We start from the raw sequence: 13,930 nt of genomic DNA, 5'->3' as shown, positions 1-13,930 counted from the left end.
TCCAAGGGAGATATAAGGCAGTGGCTGGCAGTTACTTCTTACATTAGCTTTACTTTAGCAGAGTTCCTGATGTCAAGCAGTCGCAACAGGCCCAACAACATGATGATGGGGTATAGCAACAGCCAATGCACTGGAGCACTTACTCCTTCATGTGAGTCTGGAAGCACAGGAGCTGCTATCCCTGAGCAGATTATCAATCCACCTATTCCCTGGCAAGGGCAAGCACATCATCCAACAGAGGTAGGCCCACCCCAGCCTTCTACCCCTTCCCAATCTAACCCCCTCCCTTACCTCTCCCAAGTTCTGGTAGAAAAATGCCAGGAGGAGGGCTGTCTGCAGCCTTTCCCGCCTGCTCTGGGAGAGATCCTTGATCTGCTGCTTCCTCTCCAGGATGGCATTCAGTTTGTGCTGGATCTGTAGTCCTTCCAGTCCACCAGTCTTCTCTATCTTGCTTGCCTGTTCTTGAAGAGACATCATCTGAGGAGACAACAAATCTGTAGTTACACCTTTGTGCTTCCAATTGGAGCAAAAGAAACAGCAAAACAGGCTCTTTTCTGTATCTGAAAGATTCTCTTTTTTTTTCTTTTGTTGTTGGAAAGAACTAAAAATGGCATTTTTAAAAACTAAAGACTGTTGCCATACCAAAAAAAAAAAAAAAGCCTTTCCACCTTTTGGATTTATTTGTTGGTTTTTTTTGTACCTTCTCATCTTGTGAAGCCAGAAGTTTCTCAAAAGCCTCATGTTTCCTGATTAGTCGCTCCACTTCATCTACAGAGCTTCCAAGGTCACTGCTTTTCAAATAAATCTACAAAAAAAAAGTTGAATATTTTTCTCAGTAGATTAATTATTGCATAAATTGATTCACAAATGTGAGGAGACATATTAACTCTAGATATAAGGACAACAGTTGAGAGTACACTTGAGAGATGATGCCTGAGGGGAAAAAAAGGGGGAAGAAGAGAAAGAATTGGAAATGAAGTAGTAGAACTCCATGGTATTCAGCAAGAAGACGACGCATTAACAGATCCTGCAGAGGAAATTGTCCTGTCACTGCTTATCACAATCACTATATCAAAAGGCAGACAGTGAATTCCTGAGATTCTCTAAACCATCCTTGTATTTCCAAGCAAAATAACACCATCATGCTTACAGATGTCTGTATGGCTTCTTCTTAAAAGACTTCTGATAACAGAGGCTTGGCAGCCTCCCCAGGCAGTGTATTCCTGTGCTTCATTACCTTTAACATTAGCAAGATTTTCCAAATGTCTAAATGGGAAATACACAGCGAACAATTCACACCATTACCTAATGACCTCTTCACCGCAGAAAGGAGTTAATTCTCTTTCACATTTGCTGCAGCTTTATATATATATTTTTGCAAAATGTTTGCCTACTGAGATTTAAATCTTCTCTCAGCTAATCTACCCGGAGCTGGTCAATCTTTCCACATAGGCTGTGTCTTCCTGACCTCTCATTATTCTCATCATTCTCTGGTGTTTCTCCATTTTCATTGGAAGTAAATGAAGTTTTTGGAATGCAAGCTTTTAGGCAGGGTTCTTGCAACGTGATGTAACACTCCAGCTGAGGCTGTCTAATGGTGAAGGCAGCATGGAAATTACTTCTGGTGCCTTTTGAACCATAATCTTCTTCATGCATCTGTGTATGGTGCTTATCTTTTACGCAATGCAATGAACTTACTGACTCACATTCGCCTTGCAATCTACTATAAACCTCCAAAACTCTTTTTTTTTTTTTTTTCTGAACTGCTGTGAGACCAGCTTATTCCCATCCTGTATTTATGCAGATGATTATTCCCGAACAATGTCATAGCTTGCACTTGTACTGAGTGCACAACATCTGTTTTATTTTTTCAGGGCATGTCTCTGACTTGCTTGCATTAATTTTATTTACTGTCAATCTCATCAATCTCTAATTCAGGAAGAGCCTAAAATATCAAGCACAGTTTTTAAGGCAACTGACCTCTGTGCTACTCTGCTACTCATTTCTAACACTGCTAAGACACTTGATAACTAACCCATGTACATCTCTAAGACACCACACTGCATTGCCCACTTCCCTGATTTCAAAAAAAGCACCTTGACTGCTTGATTTTTTCTCCCACACATTCTGCTACTAGTTAATGTTTAATCAAATGCAAAAATAATAAACAATGAAGTCATCTATTCTCAACAAAAAATAAGCTTTTTTTTGCCAATAGCAACTTACTCTTCCCTGGGGTATCTAATCACACAGAGGTTTCTCTCCCTATTTAATGAAGAGAAGATGCAAAAACAGTTATCAGTAAGAGGCTTTGATGAGGCATGAGCAAAAACTAGCTGTGGACATGGTTCACAGTGGAGCAAATATGGTTGAACAGACATTTGGAGTTCAGGCTGCTACCCAGGACTGACTTGTAGGCTGGGACATAGCACTGGGTGATCCATTTTGTGAGCTAATGGAGCTGTGTCTCCAATGAGGATGAGGACTTTCAACCCGTAACTCTGTCCAAGTAAAGTGCAATTAGCAAAGACAAGAGACAACATCGAGACCAGCCATATAGTGTGAGAGAATTAAGAGGCAGAGGAAGAAACAACAGAATCAGTGAAACAGCAGAAATGCCAGTATTCTAGGAAGCCTGGTAAAAGGTATAGGTAAATCTATGTCTCAAAAACATATGTGCACACAGCAAAATAACAGTATCTAAAGAGAGATCCCTTGCTTTGCAAAACATTCCTATTGTGTAGCAGTCTGATGGGTTTTTCTTTTTTCTTTTTTTTTTTTTTTTACAGGAGAGAAAAGATGTTCCTCAGTTGCTGCTTTAGAAAACCAGTGATGACACTAATTGTACAGACAGAAGTATTATATGACTTTTTAATTCCACAGAGCATCTTCTAAAGGAGAGGTTTACCCAACATGTTGTGTGTGCAGCAGGATCTATACCTACCTATCGGGCCCAAGTGCACTTACAGGCCTTGGTAGCCCTGCTGGCCCACTGACCAGTCCCCCTGCCCTCCACCCATGGGCCTGGGAGCTCCCCTGAGGCTCAGCCCCAGCCCTGCCTGAACTGACACACTGATGGGTCCTCCTGCACAGATCCCAGACCCCACACATCACCTTGTCCCATCACCTTGATCATCAGCCTGCTGGACTCTGCCACTGGTGCCACCACCCCTACCCACGGCTTGGGCTGTAGCGAAGAGGAGCGACAGCCAGATGTAGCCCGACTCTCCGGTTCCTCTCTGGAGGTTGATATGAGAGGAATATTTTGCACATACAGAAAAATGCACAGAAGAGTTGCTCAGTCGAGATGTGCAAACTGCACTACACTAATCCACAATGAGTGCTGGAAGAGAAATAAGGAAGTGCCATCACCACAGTCACTAGCAAGGACAGGGTCATGGTACAGTGGACCTATATTTTTAATAAGTCTGGCCCATTAATTATCAAGATGCATAAAGGAAAACATTATCATTAAAGCTTATTTAATGTTACATACAAAGGCCATTGAAAGGACGATATTTGGTCATTCAACCTTTAATTCTTTCATCTTTCCTATTCATTAAAGGTAAGAGAATTAAGATGGACTATTTTTCTGAGCGTTTTTTTTTTGGGGGGGGGCAGGGAAGAGGAGAGAGGTTGGTTTTCTCTAGTGAAGAAAAAACTTCATACTTGTGGGCTATAGGTCTGTCTATGGTATTGCTGTATTATGCCATTTATATTTAACATTGTTGTGAATAACATTGCGATAAAATGTCGGCCTGCATAGATTCACTCCTGTTTGTGCTACATTTTACCCCAGCATAGCCACTTACTGCATCTCTATGCTTGTGCTACAAGAGCTTCTGAAGAGGCATTAGACTTTCTTTGTTGTCTATTGTGGATTATCTACCACCTCGGACCCAAAAAAATGATTTACCTGAGAAATCGAAAATACCCCTAATTTTCTACATATCACTCCAGAACCATTTTCTCAGTAACTGTTAGCAACAGAACTGTGAAATCCATGCTACACAAAGAAATGATCAGCCCTTAGTTTTCCTGCTCAAATTTCCATGGCGAAAGAAGGCGGCAAAGGACATATACTGGAAAAGACATTTTTCTTTCTCTGAAAAAAATGAACAGAGACATCTGAGAGCAGGGGTGTGGGACAGTGAGTCATAGTCAGCTGCCACAGGAGCACTCGGTGCCTTGCTCCTAGTGAAAACCATGGTACACAAACAACATTGAGCATTCAGAGTGCCATCCCAGAGCTGTAACCACACTGAAGAAAGTTCTTCTGACATCTAAAAGCTTTAGACCAGGTCCTTCAAGCAGAAGCTCTTACAGAGCTAATACTCTGGGATCAAGGTTTTAATGCTGGGAAAGAAAACCAGCACATTACTGCATCAGCTACGGCAACGCGCCTGGGGGAAAGCAGTCCCAGTAGCACTAACAGGACTACCTGGGGAGTTGAGGAGGTAAAAACTTCTCATTCTACTTTTTGACAGAAACCTTTCTAGAGCAAATGCTAGAATCAGAGCTGCAACATTTTTTCATCGAAGCAATCGTTATAGCAATCTGAAAGCCGAATGGAAACCAGCTCCCACACAATGATGTTGGCCATAGACCAATTACATCTTTTTTTTTTTTTTGGCATAGAGGATGGCCCCAAACTCCTGCTTTGAATGTAATACATTAATGTCAAAAAAAAGCACTGCATACTCCTCAGGTAACCTATGAGGGTCTCCTATGGCACATAGCACGTATAAACTTTCTTTCAAAGTTATGTTATGAATCATGGCCCGTCATCAGGAATTTATATCTCAGCCACAAAAGCACTGAGGACCTGACCACTCACTATATGATGTGCTTGTTCCTACACGAAGACTTGCAAAGGCTCTTAAAACCACAAAATGCAATTGCCCCTTTTTGAAATGGAACATATAACAAATAGTAGAGTTACTAAAATTGCAAGTGCAGAAACAAGCAGTGGTTTCCAGTCTATACCAAATGAGGATTTTCACTATTTCGGAGCTCATTGTGTAGACTCAGCTATGCTGTCAATACGGTAAGACCTCTTACGTAAGAGTTAATGCAGAATTAACTATAAAGTCCACCTCAAAACAAATGTTCATTTCAAATAAAGCAGTGCTATATATACACTTACATGACAGTACAGGCCAGTTATAGCTATTACAGAAACACTGAATGAAACATTTTAGTCATTAGGCTAAGTATGCTCTCTGCATGCCACAATTTTGCATTCACACACACGGGCTGGACAATAGTACAGCCCCAAGACTTCTTGTCTTCCAAGAAGTGTCATTTTTATTTCTGCAGAAGAAAAACAATTTTAAGTATGTGCGCGAATTCTCTCTCTTCTCCAGCTTCTGTTCTTCCCAGTTTAACAAGCTCCACATATTTCGCCCCCCACTGCCTGTGCTGGGCTTGCTGCTGAGATCGCTGGAACTTCAGTGAAAACCGTTCAGCTCTAAGCACGTACCAAAGGCCAGAAAAAGTCAATTACTCCCAGATTTAAAATGCCTTCGCTCAAAGCATGCGTCAAGTCCAAATTCGCTGCCCAGATAAATGGTAATAACAGCAAGGTTTAATTTGACCTTTTTCTGATAAATGTAAATGCAAAAAAATCAATAAAAAGAACAAATAAATTTGTTTTAGCAAAGAAAATAAATGGGCTTAACACCATGATTATATATAGTTTGCAATATAGTCCTATGCTTCATGACAGTAAAAGTTATGGTTACAGCATTGTACGCTGTTACAAATGAAATAAAACACACCAAGTTGTTTGAAAACAATCTCACAAAACTGTTGAAGAAATCTTAGGTTACAGTTAAAAGCTTTGTTCCCCCTCCCACAGAGGGGAACGCTGTCTTCTGCATATCATTATCTGATATGGACCACTGACTGCAAATATATACAGGAAATGCACAGATAGAAGCCAGTATTTCTTTTTCCAGAAGTGCTACAATCCTTTCCTCCCACACATCCTCTCCATCTTCAAAATTCCCTATCCTGTTAGGGGCAGTTATGAAATCAGAATCTTATGTCCTTACAAACTGTCATTAAATATTTACTTTTAAAACATTTGCCTGAAGGCAGACTAAACTCCTCTTTAACTTGCTTGAGTTTCCTCTGCTAGAGGCGTTGCTGAGATGACCAAATCTGACAAACTATGGAGACTAAATTCCCTTCTTTTCCCTTAGGAAAGGGTGGTCTCTCTCTTTTTTTCCTAGGGAAAAAAGAAAGTAATTTCTTTCTATACACTTAAAAATCTTGGCTTTTGAAAACAAGAATTAGTTTTAAAAGTTACAAAACCAGGAATTAACCATTTAGAAATACAGCAAAATCTGACAAATGAGCAAGTGAACACAGTAAAACACAAAAATCTAAGACAAACTTCACTGAGGATTTGTCCTGGGTCCCAGACTGACTAGCAAAGAGGAAAAACAGTCCTTGGCTCTAAAGTCTTGAACCTTCAAGAGCAGAGCACTATGGTCCAGTTATGCAAAACATGTAAGTACATGCTTAGCATTTATCATGCCATGTCAACAGGACTATTCAAATGCCTAAAAGGAGACACTAGGTAAGTGCTTTCCCGGATCAGAATAGAGCACTCAGCTTCACTTAGGATGGATCAACTGGTAATTGCCACCTCGGTGGCAGCAGAACAAAAGTAGCTCTCATTGTCCTGTAAATCACCTCTAGGTAAGGTAACACAGCAAGAAGAAAACAAGAAGGTGTCCACATGGCTTGGTTAACCCAACTTAAAAATCCTGTTTGTGAGTGTTCCTAGAATGGAATGGAAATCTTCACCACTTTCCTCCCAGATCCCATAGAGGCAATGTTGACAGCAATGGATGGACACCATGCCCTCTCTCTGGCTCTTTGAGTTGAAGACGTGGTATGAGCTGGTATCTTGGTCAAAAGGTCATCAGGGCACACGCTTTCCACAGAACATGCTCCCTGGGAAGGCCTCAGACTAGATGGTGCCCACTGCTGTTGGGTGGAAAGCAGTCCTGAGCAGCAAACTGGATTCTCTGACAGAGAGAGGCCCGTGCCAATTCCCACAGGGTGAAAGGGTGGACCAGATATATCTGAATCATGCATTTTGATAAAGACTGTTGGACTCGGGCTTCTTCTAAATTCTCTTACCACCTGGATGGGCATTGTAGTCCAAGGCGTGGCAAGGATCAGGGTGATTTTTGAAACCTTGTGGTGAGCGTGTGTTAGTCCATCTCGCGCAGCTTTCCGAGACTGTATCCTAGGTGAAGAGTGGTTCTGAAAGACAAGCAGCTCCGGATTTAAATCCTCGCTCATGACCTCATTCCCACTAGATGAATTTTCTCTTCCAGTCAGGACAGCGGGGGACAGCCATATGTCTCTGGAGACAGTCTGCTGGGGAAGTCCAGGACACTTGGTAGAGGAAGTCACATGAAATCTTGTGATTTGCAGGGCAGGAGACCCACCTGAAGAAAAACTGGTATTTGGTTTCCAGGATCCTGCTGGGAGACCTGTAGGACTTTCAGACACCTTTTCTAGTTGTGGCATAAGGTGACTTGAATGAACGTGATTCTTTCCATGCAAATCTTCTTGAAAAGGCTTTACTGTCAAGCTGCAAGTTGAAATATAAAGCTTCATTGAAGCATGGAGGTCTGGCATTTGGACATTGCACTGGCTATAGTCTTGTTGCGATGAGACAGGATCGCAAGGTGCTAGAGGTCCATGCAGATTTCTGCTGCAGAGTGTTGAAACAGCTGGCACTGCAGCCAGATCTACGTCCAGGCGTGATGTGCAGCTTGGTGGAGACTTGCAGTAAAGGACATCAGAGGGCAAAGACATGGCAAGCTTCAAGGGATCATTTTTAACAGGAGAACTCTGATGAACACTTTTATCTCTCTCTGAATGTTGCTTGTAAGATGCAGGTGTTGACCAAGTGGCAGATTCCCCATATCCACTGCCCTGAGTGTCTCTGGGAGGGCTGGACCACCTCGACGTCGCATCAGAAGGCTCAACGCAATGACTAGTGTTCCCCAAACCTTTCCTCGGCTCTTTCTGTGCCAGGATGACATCTAGCCTTGTGCAGTAAGCTCCTGGACTGCTTGGAGGTGAGCTGGCACTTGCTGGAGTGATCTCTCCGTCTGCTTGACCAGCAGGAAGGCAGCACGCCGATGCTGGCATTTTTTGGAAAGGCCTGTCCTGCACAACAGATTCAAAAGACGGCGGTGGGGTTATTCTGCTGGAAGACAGCATCACTTCCACCGTGGAGACATAGACGGGTGCAGATGGAAGTTTGCAGCGATGGCCCCTGAATGACATTCTGCAGCTTAGTCCTAAAAGGTGCAAAACCAAAGCCACAAAAGCTTGTCTTTCCTCCTGTTTTTAAAACCAACGCCTAATCCTTTTTCCTTTGGCACTGGAAATTTCCATTCTTCCACTGAGGCGAAGGAACAAGAGGTTAATAAACATTCTTCAGGAAAAAAAAAAGATATAAAAAAATCCACATTCAAAATAAAAAGTAAAGCTCTTCTAGAACTGCCACCACCACCTATCACGTCTGCAAAATGATATGAGAGTGGGATGGGAGGAAAGATAAATTACAGAGCATGAGGCTCTGCTCCCTGAGTGTTCTGACAGCGAGACTGCAGACAGAGGAGGAGGGAGCCAAAAATGCTTGCCAGAGACAGCCCGTGAACTTGCTGTTATTTCATCTGTGAAAAAAATGAAAGCAGCTAACCTGAGCAATGCATCTGTTGCTGCAAAAAGGTTAGAATGGAGCAGTGCACGGGGTGCTACTTCTGCTCAAAACAAAACTGATTTTTTCTTCCTTCGCTCTTTCAGCTGTTGCTTGTCAGCACTCAAAATGGCAAGCTCTCACTTCATAGGTCTTAGGAGACTTTCCTACAGCAATTCCATGCAATGGCACAACTGAATTCAAAATAAAAAAAAAATAAAAAAGATAGATACTTGCCTAATTTTCTCCACATGTGCGCTATTTTCTTTAGCATAGAACAATTCTAGACTAAATTCTGCAGAAATCTTTCAAAGGTTTAAGTAACTTGGATGTAATATAAGATGCTGGCATGAAGTCAAACCTGTCACACTGGCACAGAGAACGAATGAGAGAGCAGCTCTTAGTAGCAGTTCTTAGTTTAAAACACACCAGTGCTACTTTGCTCCTTTCGCTGTTCCTTGCCGCTGGGAGGGACTGGCTCAAAAACGTATGAAGTTTGTTCTGGATAAGTAGGACCTGATAATTATGGGATGACAGATGCTGCTTTCTTACACACATTTCACAGATGTGCAACTGTGAAATGCACGCAATGAGCATTGCCCCAAACAGAGAAGTCAGAAGAAACACAGGGTTTGGAGAAATTGCTGGTATTTGTCTGCCTGATGAGAAACCTTTTCGAATGCCTGTTTGCTTCTGTCCATTCTGAAGGCAGCAAGAGACAAAATTCCCATTGGAAAAGTGGTTTGGAAGTCTCCAGCTGGTGTCTGGTCTGAATAGTTTTCCAAAATGCCTTTGAAAGGACTGCTTTCCTACCCTCCTGCCGGTCTCCCTGGGAGCAGGGTCTGCGTCACTCTGCAGCCTCATTTTAACTCCCTATAGTAGTAACAGAGATCCTTCCAAAAGCAACAGATTCCTCTTACAATTGTTCTTAAAACACCGAGAAATAAAATAAGAATTGGGAATAGAGACCCTCAGTTTGTTGTCAGATTATAGCCCAGGAAGGAGATGGTGCCTGAGCTTTTGCCCTCCTTGCTATTTCTCCCTTGTTCAGGTGGGAGTCCTGCAGCACGGGAACAGCCTGCATGAAGAACTTATGTCCAGAAGGGAGACAAAAGCCATGTGGGCAGAGGTTCTAGCTGTAAAGGAATAGGATGAGTGTTGGTGCCTCTAGTAGCTGCCAGGCTGATGTACTGCATATTAAGGAAGAAGTGGAGTCCAGAAAAGGAAATTCATTTCTCTTCCTTCACTAACAGCAGTAAACGTGCCTCTGTAAAAGTGCCTTTACAGCCTTGTGACAGTCCAAACTTGCTCTCCATGTTTCTACTCACTGCGGACAGTTCTGGATGACATGAGACATGGAGGTGATCTTCAACACAGCGAGGGCCCAAGTCAGGAAAAGCAACTTAAAGACATCCAAACTCTGATTTAAAATGAACAAGGTGCAGTAGTATTTGTGAAATACAGTTGAGATGTGCCTCCACCAATGCTCTTTAGCTATGAGGCAAGCTGATGTTCCTGGTCAGCTGCCTTTTCTTCATGGCATTTTAGTGCTATGTGAAAGGGATTTCAACTGTAAATTAACACCAAGACGACCAGAAGGGACATCACAGGAGTGAGTCATCATTATGAAGAAAAATGAGTAATTTCTGAAGGAAAAGCTTTTTCCAATACTGTGTTAAGTGGTATATAGAGAAGCGGTGAGTGTCCAAATTCATTCTGAGAGCTGACAGCTCATTGAGGATCCATTTCTTTGCATCCTTGGCTATGAACAAACTCTCAATTTCTCCTATTCCCATACATCTCCTAGAATAAGTCCATAATGATCTCTTCTAAGCATAATCATAGGTAGGTGCTGGTAGCAACTGTGTTTGTTAGTGAAAAAGGAGACATAAGGCTGACTGAGATCTCCATATTACAAGACTGATCATCTGTAGTGCTTTGTTATCTCTCTGATCAATCTGAGCAGATATTTGGTTGTTCGTTTCATTAATTATCAGATTTGGTGCATACAACGGTGACCTGCTTTTCTATTCAGAAATCTAACTCTGCGAGTACACAACTGTAATTCTTTACATGCACAGAGCTCTTATGAAAGCAGCACTGCTCCAAACAACTATAATCTTCTCAGGATTAAATACAGAAATGAAAAAGAAAACTGTTAATGGTTCATTTCACAGCTAGACTTTTCTTCTCCAGCATAGTGCTGTTTTTTTTTTATTACTGGATGGGGACCAGGGGGCTCGTGAGCACGACTGTAGCTTCCTCATTCTCTTTCCCCGCATAGAAGAGACAAGTTCGTCTTCATAGTCCTCCTTGCTGCAAGCAAGGGATTTTACCCAGGCTACGATGGAGACCCTCCCTTTTGTGCACATCTACTTTGCTGCACATAGCAATGGAAAAACTCAGTAATATGAAGTGCTGTTTAACTGTACAGGATGTGCCAGGGGCATAGTAGAATTGCCAGGTGCATCCTTTCATGTAAGAGTAATATAATCTTTTATGACTAGTAGTCATAACTGGGGACAAGAAGACACATAAGCCCTTAGCATCTATGCTGCACATTCACCTTTGAGGTGTATAATGCAAAACAGATGCTGTATTCAGTGTACCTGCATATTGGCTGAGCTCCATTTCATGACAAGAGAAAGAATACAGTGGTCAAAATTCTGTAGAGCTTGCATTTTTCTGATGATGTTACTGATAAAGGAGCTTAGCAGTGATGTATCACTGCATGGTAGGTAGTGGAGCTAGATATTATGCAACTTTTCAGTTGTCAAACGTTAATTAAGAAACCAATTAAATTTTTTTAACTAGCAGGACTATATAAGATTTTACTGCCAAAACTTGAGGCCAGAAGAAACTCTCTTGATCTCAGATTTTAATGAAAAATCAGGGCGCAGGCTGAATTAGCCAAAGGTGTCACAGTTTGGGAACTCTGAAGTTACACGTTTCCTGCATTCAGCAGGCAGCAAAAGGCCCACGAGTTCCAAAAGGTTAAGTATCACTGCACAGCTCACCTCAGGGTCACTTTCCCGAAAGGTGCCAGTGGAAAAGCACTGGTGGGAACCAAAGTCACAAATCAAATAAGGAGTCATTCTTTCATGCTGCCATTTGTCCAGAAAAATTAAGAGTGATTTTTCCATAATAAGGAACGACTCTAAGCTTCTAACTTTCTGCAGTTTTGCTTTAACCCTTCAGTTCAGCAGACCTCAACCCTACACTGTGGTGAGTACCCCAAGGCTCAGCAGGGCTACTGCAATCCATCACTCTATGATTTTGCACAGAGCATCTGGAAAGGACATCTGAGTCCTGCACTCATAGACTTGCGATAGCAAATGTCAGACTTCAAGCAGGAACTATTTTATTAAATAGTTTCCATGAATCCAGGAAAGAGCAGAAAAGAGAAAAGATAATTTAATATTCATGAGAAAATATATTTCAAGAGCTGTGGCATGATGCTACAAGGAACATCCTACAGACTTTTGGCGTTAATGATGTTAGCCTGCTCTTTTCATGACTCCATGAGCTCACTTTTCTCTACTGCATCAAACAGAAGCAGCTACTTCCCATCCTGTACCTCAGTAACTTACACTGTCAACATCAAATTTCCACCAGCTGTATTTGCTCAATACTCATCCCTCTGCCTTGGGGACCTCTTCAGCCACACCTGAAAAGAAATCTCCCTATCCTCCTTTGAAACTTAATTTACAATTTCCTTTCTCTCTGAAGCCTATGAAACAATTTGTTAATGGTTCTGCAGTGGTATGCTGAGATCTCTGCTTGCCACATGGACTAATACTATACCATTTTCTTCTCCTTCCATCATGGCTCTTCAGGTTCATCTACTAGCTTTTAGGTTATGTTTATATGCAAGAAATCATTTTTGAGACCAGGATTTTTGTTTTTACTTTTCTCCCCCATAAAACAGGGAGGGATCTTGGTACATTTCTACAGTCTCCAAAGTGATACCCCAATGCAAATAATATTAACAGAAAGAATATCTTATCTATATCCAAACCCAAAGATTTTAAGTTGCAATTGAATAGTAATGCCATTTTTGGACTGGAAGAGTTCACCTGCTTAAAGAGTTTAGCTGCTTATTTCAAGTTTATAAATTCACTTACTTCCTGTGAGTTCAGGAGCTTGTCCAGGTGATCCCAATCTTTGTAGAACATCTGTTCTTGGTGTATTTTCTCCAGCCACTCCTTCTTCCGTTTCCATTCATTGTAGACATTCTCCTTCTCTTCCGAAAGTGCCTGTAACTTCTGCTGAATCTGAACACAATAGCCAAAGAAAAACTGACTGGTTTTCATACTCCAAAGGACCAGGGTAAGGTGGGAGGAGAAAGGATCGGGTTAGAGGTGGGTATAAGTCACTTAAATGGCACTTTGGCCTGAACTATCAAAGAAAAGCAGAAAAAGTTCTAGCACTTTTATGTAGGCAGACAGATAGAGGTGGCTGATCTCAGGAGTGGAGGAATACTTGTGTTTATAGCCATCCAAACCAAGTGTCAAGGAAGGAAGTGTTCCTCCAGGTGCTCCTTTTAGAATCAAATCGTAATGCTCCTTTATCTTTAGTCATAACAGAACAATTGCATCACCGTTAACTACGATACTTCAGAAAGTTATTGACATAGCACGTTCTTCTAATCACTATGTATCATGATGCTGGACTTCATGCCATTTCATCTTCCAAACTGCATATACTCACAGACCTCCTTCATGCATTTTTCTACAAGCCAAGAATTTTAGTCAGGAAAATTCCTGACTTTAGGTCAGGACCTAGCTACCTTAGGTATACATTGCAATATTTAATGAATATTCAGGAAATACCTTGGTCAAACGGGGGAGTATTTTATGAACTCTGCTTTCTGAAGGTATTCAAGAGACATACAATTGAACTGTCAGGAGTGATGCAAACTAGCAGGTACTTATATTGGAAAAGAAAAAAAAATACTCTGAACATTTTAGGAGCTACTTGTCTCAAGTAAATTTACATTTCCATTTCCATCCTTCATGTCTGGAAAATTAAATACACCGCCATAATTCATTAGTACAGAAAATGTTCCAGCTAGTCTTTACACTCTCTGACATGTTTGAATTTTTTCCTTCTTGGACTGAAATGTCTTTGTCCCATGTGATCTGGTGTGGATATAGTACTGTAATGTGCAAGAAAGAATTTGTGTGAAAACCTAGT

The 13,930-nt window shown here is 41.6% G+C and overlaps 1 protein-coding gene across 1 annotated transcript in view; it reads right to left on the bottom strand.

Annotated features, from left to right (window-relative positions):
• Positions 1-13,930, bottom strand: part of SPTBN5 (spectrin beta, non-erythrocytic 5) — an 88,381-nt gene that overhangs the window by 36,717 nt on the left and 37,734 nt on the right. Inside the window, 3 exon segments of the mRNA XM_088520482.1 lie at positions 292-477; positions 701-805; positions 12,859-13,008. Coding sequence (XP_088376608.1) covers positions 292-477; positions 701-805; positions 12,859-13,008 — 441 coding nt within the window.

The sequence above is a fragment of the Tinamus guttatus genome, unplaced genomic scaffold, assembly GCF_059628265.1.
Source record: "Tinamus guttatus ecotype Peru unplaced genomic scaffold, ASM5962826v1 Tinamus_guttatus_pri_ptg000089l, whole genome shotgun sequence".
In the NCBI taxonomy this organism is placed as follows: domain Eukaryota; kingdom Metazoa; phylum Chordata; class Aves; order Tinamiformes; family Tinamidae; genus Tinamus; species Tinamus guttatus.
This window is presented reverse-complemented; position numbering and strand designations above follow the sequence as displayed.